Source organism: Danio rerio, chromosome 15, assembly GCF_052040795.2.
Source record: "Danio rerio strain M-AB ecotype USA chromosome 15, GRCz13ab, whole genome shotgun sequence".
Taxonomy (NCBI): domain Eukaryota; kingdom Metazoa; phylum Chordata; class Actinopteri; order Cypriniformes; family Danionidae; genus Danio; species Danio rerio.
The window spans coordinates 49,075,001-49,088,635 of NC_141035.1; the positions used below are offsets into that span (position 1 = coordinate 49,075,001).

At 33.1% G+C, this 13,635-nt stretch overlaps 1 protein-coding gene across 1 annotated transcript in view; it reads right to left on the minus strand.

Moving 5' to 3' along the window:
• psmd2 (proteasome 26S subunit ubiquitin receptor, non-ATPase 2) overlaps window positions 1–9,251 on the minus strand; it is a 56,279-nt gene extending 47,028 nt beyond the window's left edge. Inside the window, exons 1-4 of the mRNA NM_200546.1 lie at window positions 9,106–9,251; window positions 2,947–3,003; window positions 2,425–2,589; window positions 2,104–2,225 (exon numbers count right to left, since the gene is read on the minus strand). Coding sequence (NP_956840.1) covers window positions 2,104–2,225; window positions 2,425–2,589; window positions 2,947–3,003; window positions 9,106–9,210 — 449 coding nt within the window. The 5' untranslated portion in view covers window positions 9,211–9,251. The remainder of the gene's footprint in view (window positions 1–2,103; window positions 2,226–2,424; window positions 2,590–2,946; window positions 3,004–9,105) is intronic.
• Window positions 9,252–13,635: the final 4,384 nt, after the last annotated feature.

The window sequence follows — 13,635 nt, forward strand, 5'->3', positions numbered from 1 at the left end:
TTTTAATATAATCAATCTCATGGGTAATATGGCGACACTTAATATTTTCCCCCAGCCTATTCACCTCCAGACAATAAACGCATAAAGTACAAATACAAAATAAAGTGGCCTTGTTAAATGTTTCACTTTAGCAATTACAATTAATTATGCCTAATTTACATCCAACTAACCCTAAAACAAACACATCGTGACCCTGACCATATAGTAAGTACATGTGCTTAAGTAATATTTCTCAGTAGTACGGTTGCACAATACCAGGGAAATGTGTGATATTTTTGTTGAGTGTTACAATACCAATATTTCTTATGCGATAACTACCTTTAAAACATGCTGTTTTATCATTATATTATAAAAAATTATTTTATTTGTGTAATGAAACTAAACTAAAACAAGTTATAGAAAACATTTAGACTTTAAAACATCATAAATGACTCAAATTCTGTGCAGAAATTATGATTATTGATGTTGTCATTTCTCTTGTCTCCCAGTTTTAGTGGTTATTTTTTATTGTTAACGTTAGCAGAGTTTTGACTTTAATAAAAGCTTTTTGTGATGCGGAAAAAGAAAAAAAATCATCAATAATAATTTATAACAATCAATATAAACCCAATATTCACACTCAGTAGAGCAAGTAGCCCCTCTCCTTTAAAAAACAGCTCTGCCAGTAAGACCTCAAGCACATCAAATGAAAAGCCAATGGAAAGAAGGGGGCGAGGCACGTCAGACAATAGAGAGCATTTGATTGGTCAGAAGGTTTGATGAGAAACTGAAGTATGAGGAAGAGACAAACTGCAAGCTTTGGATGTTTATATCAGGTTGAGATCTTCTAAATGTCAATTTCTGTCAGTGTTTTGGAGCACACTAGAGCAGGGGTTCCCAAACTTTTCAGCCCATAACCCCCAAAATAACAATGCCAGTGATTCGCGACCCCCAATATCCTCTGAGATGGTTATAAATATATAAAACTTGCACACAACGGCGCACAAAATAGGCCCAAGTCTATTTTTCGTTTAATTTTGAAGAACACCATTTGGAGATCATCCTCCATGTTCAGTTGTGGGCTGTAATTATTTTTAATGTACATCAGTGCCCTAAAGGTATCAAAGTTTAACATGGTGCCATGAAATCAATCTGCTGCATCTGACACCATTTCTTTGCGTTGTCTTTAATATAATGTAATCACACCAGGAGTCGCAAAAAAAAATAAAAAATAAAATAAAAAAATAAATAAAAATCGAAAGGCTTAAAAATGATGGCTTTTTATTTACATGTTGTTTTTTTAATGCAACTATAACCCATATTTTATTTTTTCTTCTGTAGATCAATGGTTCTCAAAGTGGGGGTCGGGACCAACCGAGGGGTCGCGGGACAATGAAGGGGGGTCGCCTGGTGGTTTCCAAAAATCTATTTATATTATATTTATATTTTTAAACCATAAGAATGACCATATTTTATCCATAACCTTCTGAATAGAAAAAATAGTCGTTTATACTATATATAGTTACTATAGTAGCTTATAGTTACTACTTCTATTGGATTGCAACCCCTGGGGTAATTGCATTGTATTGAAGACACAGCAATAGCGTCAGATGCAGCAGATTTCATAACACCTGGTTAAACTTTGTGGCCCATTTACAGCTCTCATACATAAAAAAATTAAAAGAAGAATGGACTTGGGTCCATTGGTGTGTGTGTGTGTGTGCCATTGCATGCAAGGTTTCTGTATTTATAACCACCTCAGAGGATATTGGGGGTCACGAATCACTGGCATTGTCATTTTGGGGGTCGCGGCCTGAAAAGTTTGGGAACCCCTGCTGTAGATTATGGTGATTATAATAGTTTAATAAAATAAATTAGATTTTTGGAAATAACCAAGCGAACCCCTGTCATTATCCTACTACCTCACGGGGGGTCCCAACCCCCACTTTGAGAACCACTGCACTAGACTATAGATATCCTTAAAACCAACATACTGATACTAATATCTAACTTTTTTTTTTACTAATATCTAAACTTTATTTTAATTTCACAGGACCTTTAAGTTCACAATACCAGCAGTGCGGTGATGTTTGCATGTTCAGGATTGGAGCAGGTTTCTCATACCTGACATATTCATGTCCCCAGGATGCCAGCTCCTCCTGTGAGCCCAGCAGACGATACTTCAGACACTCTCGCTCATTGCTCATCGTCATGGCCAGAACGGACACCACATCAGCACAGAAATGCTGCCAAACACAAAGAGAATTACGGCCATATTTTATATTTTTTCCCGTAAACTGACATGACATACAACAAACGTACAATAAACTATAAATAATGTAAAATAATGCAAAATTCTTAAATGATACCAAACAATTCATTGTTCCTATTTGTACCCTGTTATCTAATTGTTTAATTTTTAAACCACAGATTTTCCACACACACCTTGTTCTCTCCTGCCGTCATGTTCTGGTAGATGTCTTTGAGTTTGGCGTAATGTGGTCGCAGGAACTTGAGCGGTTTCGGCACAGACGTCATAGAAGTTGTGGAGGAGCGAATCTGACGCCGCAGTTCCTCCAGAGCGGGACGATACAGAGACGTGTCCTTCTCCTGACAAACAAAACAAAAGCACAACCTGCCTAGTTAACCTAATTAACCTAGTGAAGCCTTTAAATGTCACTGTAAGCTGTATAGAAGTGTCTTGAAGAATATCTAGTCAAATATTATTTACTGTCATCATGGCAAAGAGAAAATAAATCAGTTTTTAGAGATGAGTTATTAAAACTATTATGATTAGAAATGTGCTGAGAAAAACTTCTCTCCATTAAACAGAAAATGGGGATAAAAATAAACAGGGGCTAATAATTTTGTGGGGTTAATAATTCTGACTTCGACTATACATTGCAGGGATTTTTCTAATATTGTGCAGCCCTAAAATACACAATAAAAAAATAAAAGAAAACTTACGCCCAGTCTTTCCACAAGCATCTCCAACTCCTCCTGAAGCTGTTTGTCTTCCTCTGACTGCAAACACGACAAATACAGAGGAGACATGGTTATTTACGACCACACATGCATCATAAATCTGTAACAACAACAACAACAGATAATTATTTTTAACCTCAGGAAAAACTCCTCCCCAGTAAAGCTCATCGATAGACTAATGCTACAAACACACATTCATTCACCAAACCCAGTGATTAAACACACTCATATGACAGCACAACTTTCCTAGATCAGCTTAATCACTGTACTGCTCGATAAATCTAAGCTAAATAAATCTGTATAAATTATATTGTAAATAATTATTTTAAAACCTCAACGCATTTCTCCTCAGTGAAACTAATATCCACACACATTCATTCAATAAGGTAAAAGCTGGTGTTTAAACACTCGTATGACACAGCACGACTTTCCTAGATCAGTTTAATCACCGTACTGCTTGTATTACATATCTTTTAATCACATTTATGAAGTTTAGTCATGTTTATTGCTGCGTTAACAAACGATATCCCTATACATATTCACTAGATTAACATGTGGTAATGTTATTCAGCTAAATAACCAATTAAGTGTCCAAGCATGTTATGAACACCTCAAATACAAGGTGAATATTCTTAAAAAGCCCTCTAGAAGTTTACATCATAAATAATTATTCACTGTAGTTTAAAGTGATCACGATATCATTGTACATGTTCATTATCATAATATATTTAATTATTAAATATATCAGCATGTCTACAATGCAAATTGGTCATTTTAGGTTGTTTTTTTTCTTTTTTTAAATAGAGTTAAAAAACATATCTGTATTAAATTGTGTGTAAATAATTATTTTAAATTCTCAAAGCATTTCTCCTCAGGGAAACTAAGTTACATTCACACACGTTCATTCAATAAGGTAAAAGCTGGTGTTTATACACACTCATATGACACAGCACGGCTTTCCTAGATCAGTTTAACCACCGTACTGCTTGTATTACACATCTTATAATCACATTTATGAAGTTTAGTCATGTTTATTGCAGCCTTAACATACAATATCCCTATAACTAGTCATTAGAATATCATGTGAAAATATTATTAAGCTAATTAAGTGCCCAAGCATGTTATGAACACCTCAAATACAAGGTGAATATTCTTAAAAAGCACACTAGAAGTTTACATCATAAATAATTATTCCCTGTATTTTGAAGTGATCATGATATCAATATTGAGCATGTTTATTATAATGTTATATTTAATTATTGAATATATCAGCATGCATCCATCTACAAAGCATCTTAGGTTTTGTTTTTTTTTTTTAATAAATCTGCATTTTTTTTTTTTTTATTTGCTTGTTTATTTTACAGGGACAATACACTTGACATTGTTATACAAAGATAACCGATGTTGTGTACATAGGGCATATAGCATAAAGCTAATTTGCAGCCCTCGTCCCTGGTTAGGCTTTACATTATAAAAAAAAAAAATAATAGAAAATAATAATAATAAAGATAACCGGCAAGAATAAAACACAATACAGCAAACACGTACAATATTTACAGAGCCATAAACATAAGATGCAAGTCCATATGGATAAAGAGAAATGTAAATGGGACCAACCTGAAAGAGTAATGCTTAATGTTCACATTGCTGTAAAGATTTCAACCATTCTTTCAGCTTTACAGAAAAAAACTGGGAGTTCTGATTGTAACTTGAAATGAACAGGCATGGCATTCCATAGATGTGAACTAGGGTTGTAACGGTATGAATTTTTTACGGTATGATAATCGTCTAAAACAATACCGCGGTTTGACGGTTTCGCGGTATACGGTATTAAATAGTAATTCTCATAGCAAAGACCCTGAAAAGAATAAGAACACGTTTTCTGACTGAACAAAGGTTTTATTTCAACAAACTTTTGAAAGAACCATTTTAATAGAACTATAGAAGTCTTTTATAAAAATAAACTGAAAAAAATCCCATTTTAATAAATTAAATTAGAAGGAATAAACAAGCAGGGTCTTTTAAGATTAGACAAAAATAAACTTAAACTGTCCTTCCTTATAAGCAGGATAAATGGGAGACCAAAAGTGCAATACCAAGTTTATGGCTGTAAACATGTATTTAAAGCGTTGTTTTTTTCAGTCTAGGTTGTGATGAAGAAATGTAAGCATGTTGAGATTTTCAGGACTTAATCTTGACCACTGAGGTGAGAGAATGTGTCCACTTGTACAATGAACAAATAAAAAAATAAGAAAATAATAAATAATGTGTCAAAGTCCAAATAAACATGGTGCAAATCCTCAGTAAAAAAATAGATATAAATATTTACTATACTATAAATAGTTACATAACGAAACTAGATTCAATATGGAACATCCTTAGGTTTTATGTGCCAGCATGGATATGGTTGTCTGTGGATATGGATTTGGATATGGTTGTATGCAATGCAGACAAACAGCTGCATCTTCACTTGTGTCTTTTGAAAACAGCAAGAGCAGCAGTTCGTCTTTGCTGTGTCACTGTTTTGTCATGTTTCTGTGCTGCTGTGCATGCAAAACTACTTAGTATGAGAATTATTTCATGCAAAACTTTTTTTTTTTTTTGCGTTTTATTTAGCCGCGCAGAAATGTATGCCTATCTCTCATTCCGTGTTGTTCAAAAAGCTCAGTGTTGGTCCACAAACAAAAGTGAAACCTATGCTTATTGGTTGTGATATAGCGAGTTTGAACCAATCTGGGCATGGAGGAGGGACAATGCATCAATGTATCATGTCTGATTTGTCCGGAGACACAGTGACGAGCGTTTCTTTGTCAAATCAGCGTTGTCAAATTTTGATGACGTAACCGCACTGATTCCGGAGCCTCTGAAAGTCCGCGAATGTTATATACAGCACTAGAAAGCTGAGATTCTCTTCTTTATGCCAATCTTTGAATTGTATGAATCAGATCAGCGGATCAAAAGTTATTAAACATTTAAGAGCAATACTTATTTTTAGCCGCGGGCGCCAGTCTCGGTCTTTAAGGGTTAAAACCGTTGATATGCAATTGTTCATGGTATGATAATCGTGCACGTTCAAATCGTGGTAAACCGTCATACCGGTATATTGTTACAACCCTAATGTGAACCTTTTACCGAAAAGGATGACTGACCCACAGCGGTTCTGCATCTGTGGATTCTACAATTCCCACTTACTGCCCCTCTAGTCTTCGCCCCATCACTACTGAATTTATTTATTAACTCACAAACTACTTTAGGAGCAAGACCATGTATACACTTAAACATGTTTTTTAAAAACGAACTTTAAAAAATTATCAAAACTTAAATTATATTTTTTAAGTATTTGACAATGGTGCCATCTTATTGGTTTCTGATCCATTACTTTTTAAAGTTTGTTTGTAAAGAGATATTACAGGCTTAACAACTGACTGGGTTGCTTGACCCCAGATTATTTCACAATAAGACATACGTGAAAATATCATAGCATGCACAAACATTTGCGCTGCTTTAAGAGATATATATGGTCTCATCATACGAAAACAGTTTAAATTTGTCTTAATAGCCTTAGACATTTTCTTGATGTGGGCATCAAATTTAAGCTTCGAGTCTATGATGACACCTAGGTATTTAAATTCACTCACTTCCTTAATTTCCTTTTGGTCAATTTGGATTTTAAATGCATTTAGTGCTCTGTTTTTTGAGGAGAAACACATTGAAACTGTTTTGTTGTAATTTAGAGTTAGACAGTCGTCCTTCAGCCAGTGGGAAATACAGACCAGTTGATTAGTTAACATTTAAATTGTGTTGAACTTGTAAATAATTAATTTGAAACCTTAAGGCATTTCTCCTCAGTGAAACTAAGTTACATCCACACACACTCATTCAATAAGGTGAACCCCAGTGTTTATACACTCATATGACACAGCACGACTGTACATAGATTAGTTTAATCCCCGTATTGCTCGCATTAATATCTTATAATAACATTTATGAAGTTTAGTCGTGTTTATTGCAGTGTTAACATACGATATCCCTATAAATATTTACTATATTAACATGTGGTAATGTTATTAAGCTAATTAACCAATTAAGTGTTCAAGCATGTTATGAACACCTCAAATACAAGGTGAATATTCTTAAAAAGCACACTAGAAGTTTACATCATAAATAATTATTCACTGTATTTTGAAGTGTTCACGATATCAGTATTGTGCATGTTCATTAATCACGCTATATTTAATTACTGAATATATGCGCCTACAAAGCAAATGGTCATTTTAGGTTGTTTTTTAAATCAATTTGTGTGCAAATAATTATTTTGAAACCTCCTCAGGCATTTCTCCTCAGTGAAACTAAGTTACATCCCCACACACTCATTCAATAAGTGTTTAAACACTCATATGACGCAGTATGTACATAGATTAGTTTAATCAATGTATTGCTCGCATTAATATCTTATAATCACATTTATGAAGTTCAGTCGTGTTTATTGCAGCCTTAACATACAATATCCCTATAAATATTTACTAGATTAACATGTACTATTTTTAATTAACCAATTAAGTGTCCATGCATGTTATGAACACCTCAAATACAATATGAATATCCTTAAAAGCACACTAGAAGTTTACATCATAAATAATTATTCCCTGTATTTTGAAGTGATCATGATATCAATACTGTGCATGTTCATTATCACGATATATTTAATTATTGAATATATCAGCATGCATCTACAAAGCAAATTGGTCATATTAGTTTTTTTTATATATATAAATCTGTATTAAATTGTGTTGTAAATAATTATTTTGAAACCTTAAGGCATTTCTCCTCAGTGAAACTAAGTTACATCCACACACACTCATTCAATAAGGTGAACCCCAGACAGTGTTTATACACTCATATAACACAGCACGACTGTACATAGATTAGTTTAATCACTGTATCGCTCGTATTCATATCTTATAATAACATTCATGAAGTTTAGTCGTGTTTATACCAGCCTTAACATACAACATACCTATAACTAGTCATTAGTATGTCATGTGAAAATAGTATTAAGCTAATTAAGTGTCCAAGCATGTTATGAACACCTCAAATACAAGGTGAATATTCTTAAAAAGCAAACTAGAAGTTTACTTCATAAATAATTATTCACTGTATTTTGAAGTGTTCACGATATCAATATTGAGCATGTTCATTAATCACTATGTTCATTAATCACTCATTTAATTACTGAATATATGCATCTACAAAGCAAATTGGTCATTTTATGTTTTTTTTTTAATCAAGCTTAATAAATCTGCATTAAATTGTGTGTAAATAATTATTTTGAAACCTCAAGGCATTTCTCCTCAGTGAAACTAAGTTACATCCACACACACACTCATTCAAGGTGAAACCCAGTGTTTATACACTCGTATGCCACAGCACGACTTTCCTAGATCAGTTTAACCACCGTACTGCTTGTATTACACATCTTATAATCACATTTATGAAGTTTAGTCGTGTTTATTGCTGCGTTAACATACGATATCCCTATACATATTCACTAGATTAACATGTGGTAATGTTATTCAGCTAATTAACCAATTAAGTGTCCATGCATGTTATGAACACCTCAAATACAATATGAATATTCTTAAAAGCACACTAGAAGTTATTATTCACAGAAATAATTATTCCCTGTATTTGAAGTGATCATGATATCAATACTGTGCATGTTCATTATCACGATATAATTAATTACTGAATATATCAGCATGCATCTACAAAGCAAATTGGTCATCCTAGGTTGTTTTTAAAATAAATCTGTATTAAATTGTGTTGTAAATAATTATTTTGAAAGCCCAAGGCATTTCTCCTCAGTGAAACTAAGATACATCCACACACACTCATTCAATAAGGTGAACCCCAGTGTTTATACACTCATATGACACAGCACGACTGTACACATATTAGTTTAATCACCGTATTGCAAGAATTAGTAGCTTATAATAAAATACATGGCGTTTTTTCGTGTTTTCTGCGGTATTTTCGCAGTTTAGTGTCAGATTTACGCTGTACTGTGTTGGATATGGGCCTGCAGTGACTCAGGCGGATTCACTGTCTGTCAGTATCGCGTGCGTTTTCCATGTTTCTCACCAGCTCCTGCTCCTCTTTCTTATCTTTATCCTTCCCCGCCGGTTGTTTGTCCTTCTCCTCCTTGGTCTCGGCCTGCTTTTTCTCCTTTTTTGCGGTTTCCTCCATGGTTTTGCTGCTGGTGTTCCTCTGAATGCGACTTAGTACCGCTACCGCTACTGCTTCTTCTTCTTCTTCTTGTGTGGTGTTGAGTGTGACTGACAGCACGCGCTCCACCGCCACCTGCTGAAGGCACTCAACACTGCAGCGCATTACCGCCACACACCGGCCGCATACAATACTGCATTAAGGATTTTTCACATTTTGCTCACTTTTAAGATTGCGTTTTGGTAATTTTAATGTATAATAATTGTAAAAACAAACATTTTAATCATTTTAAGTTTTTAAAAACATTCCTTTGGATTTTAAAACAGGGTCTACATTCTTGTTTTGACCTATGTACTCAAATTTGTATACTTTGCTTATACAAAATAATTTATAAAGTTAAATGATTCAGTTTCTTTTACTTTTGCCTGTACTATAATAGTATTATAATACATATGAATATTAATAAAAAGTAATTTATCTTCATGCTTCTTTTATTTGTAATAAAATAATAAAATAATTCATTAAAGTTGAGCAAAATAAAAAACTATATTCAATTCAATTCAATTTAGCTTTATTTGTATAGCGCTTTTACTATGTAACAATGTCGTCTGTCCCTGGAGCGTCACTGGAATCAGTGGAATCTCATACTCTCCACTCCCCCATGACCAACAGCGCAGCAGCAGCTCAGGATACGGCCTGGTCCAGGATTATGGACACCTTGGGATCATCTTGTCGCTGGTCTTGGGTCCAATCAGTGACTCCGCATAATCCGAGGACCTCGGGATGAGTATCCCCAGGTGGAAATGGACTAACAATGAACAAAAAATCTAAAAAACAAACAAAATCAAGATAAAATACATTCATACACAAACAAAGGGAAAATAAAGAGAATATGTACATGCATAAAAAAAAACAAACATAAATATTAGACCGAAATATCAAAGCAAACAAATATATTATATAAATAATATATTAATGTATCTATAATAATTATAATATATTATATTGTAATTATAATATATGAAATTGTAAATAATAATTATAATATAATAATGTATAATAAATATTATTTTAACATAAAATATATTAAATAATAATAATAATAACAACAACAACAACAACAACAACAACAACAACAACAACAACAACAACAACAACAACAACAATAATAATAATAATAATAATAATAATAATAATAATTTTCCCAGAACTGGATTGTGGCTGGAAGGGCATCCACTGCGTAAAACACATGCTGGAAAAGTTGGTGGTTCCTTCCGCTGTGGCAACTCCTGATTAATAAAGGGACTAAGTCGAAAAGTTAATGAATGAATGAATGAATGAATGAATGAATGAATGAATGAATGAAAAAACTAGACCAAAACAAAGTTAGATTAGATTAGATTCAACTTAATTGTTATTACACATGTACAAGTACAATGCAATGAAATGCAGTTTAGGTCTAACCAGCAGTGCAATAGCAGCAAGTGCAGGATACAGGTATAAGTTATAACGTGCAGTTATAGAAAACTATGGTGATATTTACAGATGGATGTACTATCAACATTAAATCCAGGTTGGATAAGCTATTTCTCTGTGTTGGCGTGGGTTTCCTTTGGGTACTCCAAATAAAAAATACCATATGGAGAAAAAAAAAACAATAAAAAAAATTAAGAAAATACATTTATAAACAAATAAAGGGAAAAATAAACAGCATAAAAAAAGAAACAAACATAAAAAGTAGACATATTAAACATATTAAAGCAAATATATTTATTAAATAATTACATATTTTATTGCATTCATGTAATTATAATAATTATAATATATAATATTGTCCCAAATGTTTCTATTTTTCAGGTAAATATTGTTTTAACATAATATATATTTTAAAATATGAACATTTTATATAATAATAATAATATTAACAATAATAATGATAATAATGGGGGTGGCATGATGTCTCAATGGTTAGCACTGTGGCCTCACAGCAGGAAGGTCGCTGGTTCGAGTCCATGGCTAGGTCAGTTGGCATTTCTGAGGGGAGTTTGCATGTTCTCTCCGTGTTGGTGGGGGTTTCCTCCGGGTGCTCTGGTTTCCCCCACAGTCCAAACACATGCGCTATAGGGGAATTGATGAACTACATTGGCTGTAGTGTGTGTGCATGTGTGTGTGTGTGTGTGTGTGTGCGTGTAAATGAGCATATATGGGTGTTTCCCAGAACTGGTTTGGGGCTGGAAAGGTATCATATGTGCATAAAAACATTTGCTGGAATAGTTGGCGATTCATTCCGCTGTGGCGACCCCTGATAAATAAGGGACTAAGCCGAACATGCAAACTCCACACAGAAATGCCAACTGGCCCAGCCGAGACTTCAACCGACAACTATTGTCATTAAATATATATGTTTAATCTGCTTATTGTTTCCCCAATTTCTGTTTAACGGAAAGCAGATTTTTTCCTCACATTTATAATCATAATAGTTTTAATAACTCATCTCTAAAAACTGATTTATTTAATCTTTGTCATGATGACAGTAAATAATATTAGACTAGATATTCTTCAAGACACTTCTATACAGCTTAAAGTGACATTTAAAGGCTTAACTAGGGTAATTAGGTTAACTAGGCAGGTTAGAGTAATTAGGCAAGTTATTGTATTATGATGGTTTGTTCTGTAGACTATTTAAAAAATATAGCATAGTGGTTAATATTATTGATCTTAAAATGGCATTTAAAAAATAATAACTGCTTTTATTCTAGCCGAAATAAAACAAATAAGACTTTCTCCAGAAGAAAAAATATTATCAGACATACTGTGAAAATTTCCTGAATCTGTTTAACATCATTTGGGAAATAATTAAAAAAGAAAAAAAAATCAAAGAGGGCTAATAATTCTGGCCTCAGGCCTAGTTCATTTATTTACAGTGTCACAGATCTTTTTTTTTTCATTAATATTTTCTACAGCAGTGGTTCTCAAACTTTTTTCATCAAGTAACACCTCAAAAAAAAAAAAAAAAAAAAAGGTCTCTCTAAGTACCACCATAATGAGCAGTATTGAAATACAGTAAGCTCAGTAAAGCAGCTAAAGCTCTGTACACTTCAAAATGTGTCAGATTAATTCCTATTATTAAGAATAGGTATTATTGTCAGCCACTTTAAACATTATAAATAGTCTGAACGTAAACACTGTACTGTGCTTATTTGTAAAAAAACAAAACAAAAAAAACAACAACAACTAAACAAACAAACAAACAAACAAAAAACAAAAAAAATGTCCACATTAAATTAAAATGTGCTTTTATAATGGTGGTTACTGTTATTAAAAAGTAAAAAAAGTGCTTAAAAAAGTATTAACATATAGTAGTCAATTCATCAACACCTGAAAATGTTGCCTGGACCTCAGAAATATAGGCTGTATGTCATATAATGAATATTATTATATTTTATATTTCTATAAAAATCATTTTTGATACAGTTTGCAATATATGTAGCATGCACATATGACATATTTGATTCCTCTGCATACCACTAGAAGGAAGCGCACGTACCACAGTTTGAGAACCACTGTTCAACTGGATAAATTAAGAGAATATATTTGTGCATATACACATTAGATCAGTCAGTACCAAAGCCAAAACTGGAACTAATCTAACAAAACAACTGCAGATTGCAGTCCAAACATTTGTACACCCAAATTAATATCTTTGAGGAAAATGCTAAATTATAAATAAACAGGAAAAATCAAGAGAAACATCATTATTTTTGTAATTGTAATTTTTTTTTTTTTGCAATAATTGCTTTTAATTTTCTTTCTATTTCTAAAGATGTGCAATGACCAGACACTTATTACAACGAATATCATTCTTTAGTAAAACTATTCTGTTCAAATGCACCAACATTTTTACTAAAATATAGGATAAAATAGATAAAAAATATACATTTTCAAAACTGGGGTGTCCTCATTTATGCTGAGAGCACTGTGTATCACCAGCTTTACAGTGCAATAGTGCAGCATTGCACAACAGAACAAACTACCACTGCATTTCACAAACAGCAGGTGGCTCCAGAGCCCCAAACACGGAAATGAAACGTGTGAAAGTAAAAATGTGTCTTAGGGTGTGTGTGTGTGTGTGTGTGTGTGTGTGTGTTGCTGCATCTGTCTGAACACATACACACACAGAGAAACTAAACATTCAGGATCCTTCAGCACCAGTGAGTTCACGACAAGAATAAATCTGACTTTAATATCAATTTACACGAAGACCTTTGCAGTCACTTCTGCACCATCAGGATACATCAAAAATGGTCACATTTTATTGCAGTTTTGGTCAAATGTTTTTGTGTTAATATAGAGAGAAATGTATATCTGTGATGAAATGCTTAATTTCCAGCATCATTCATTCATTCTGCATCACCTTTATAGTTATATTTATTGTGTTTGTTTGTA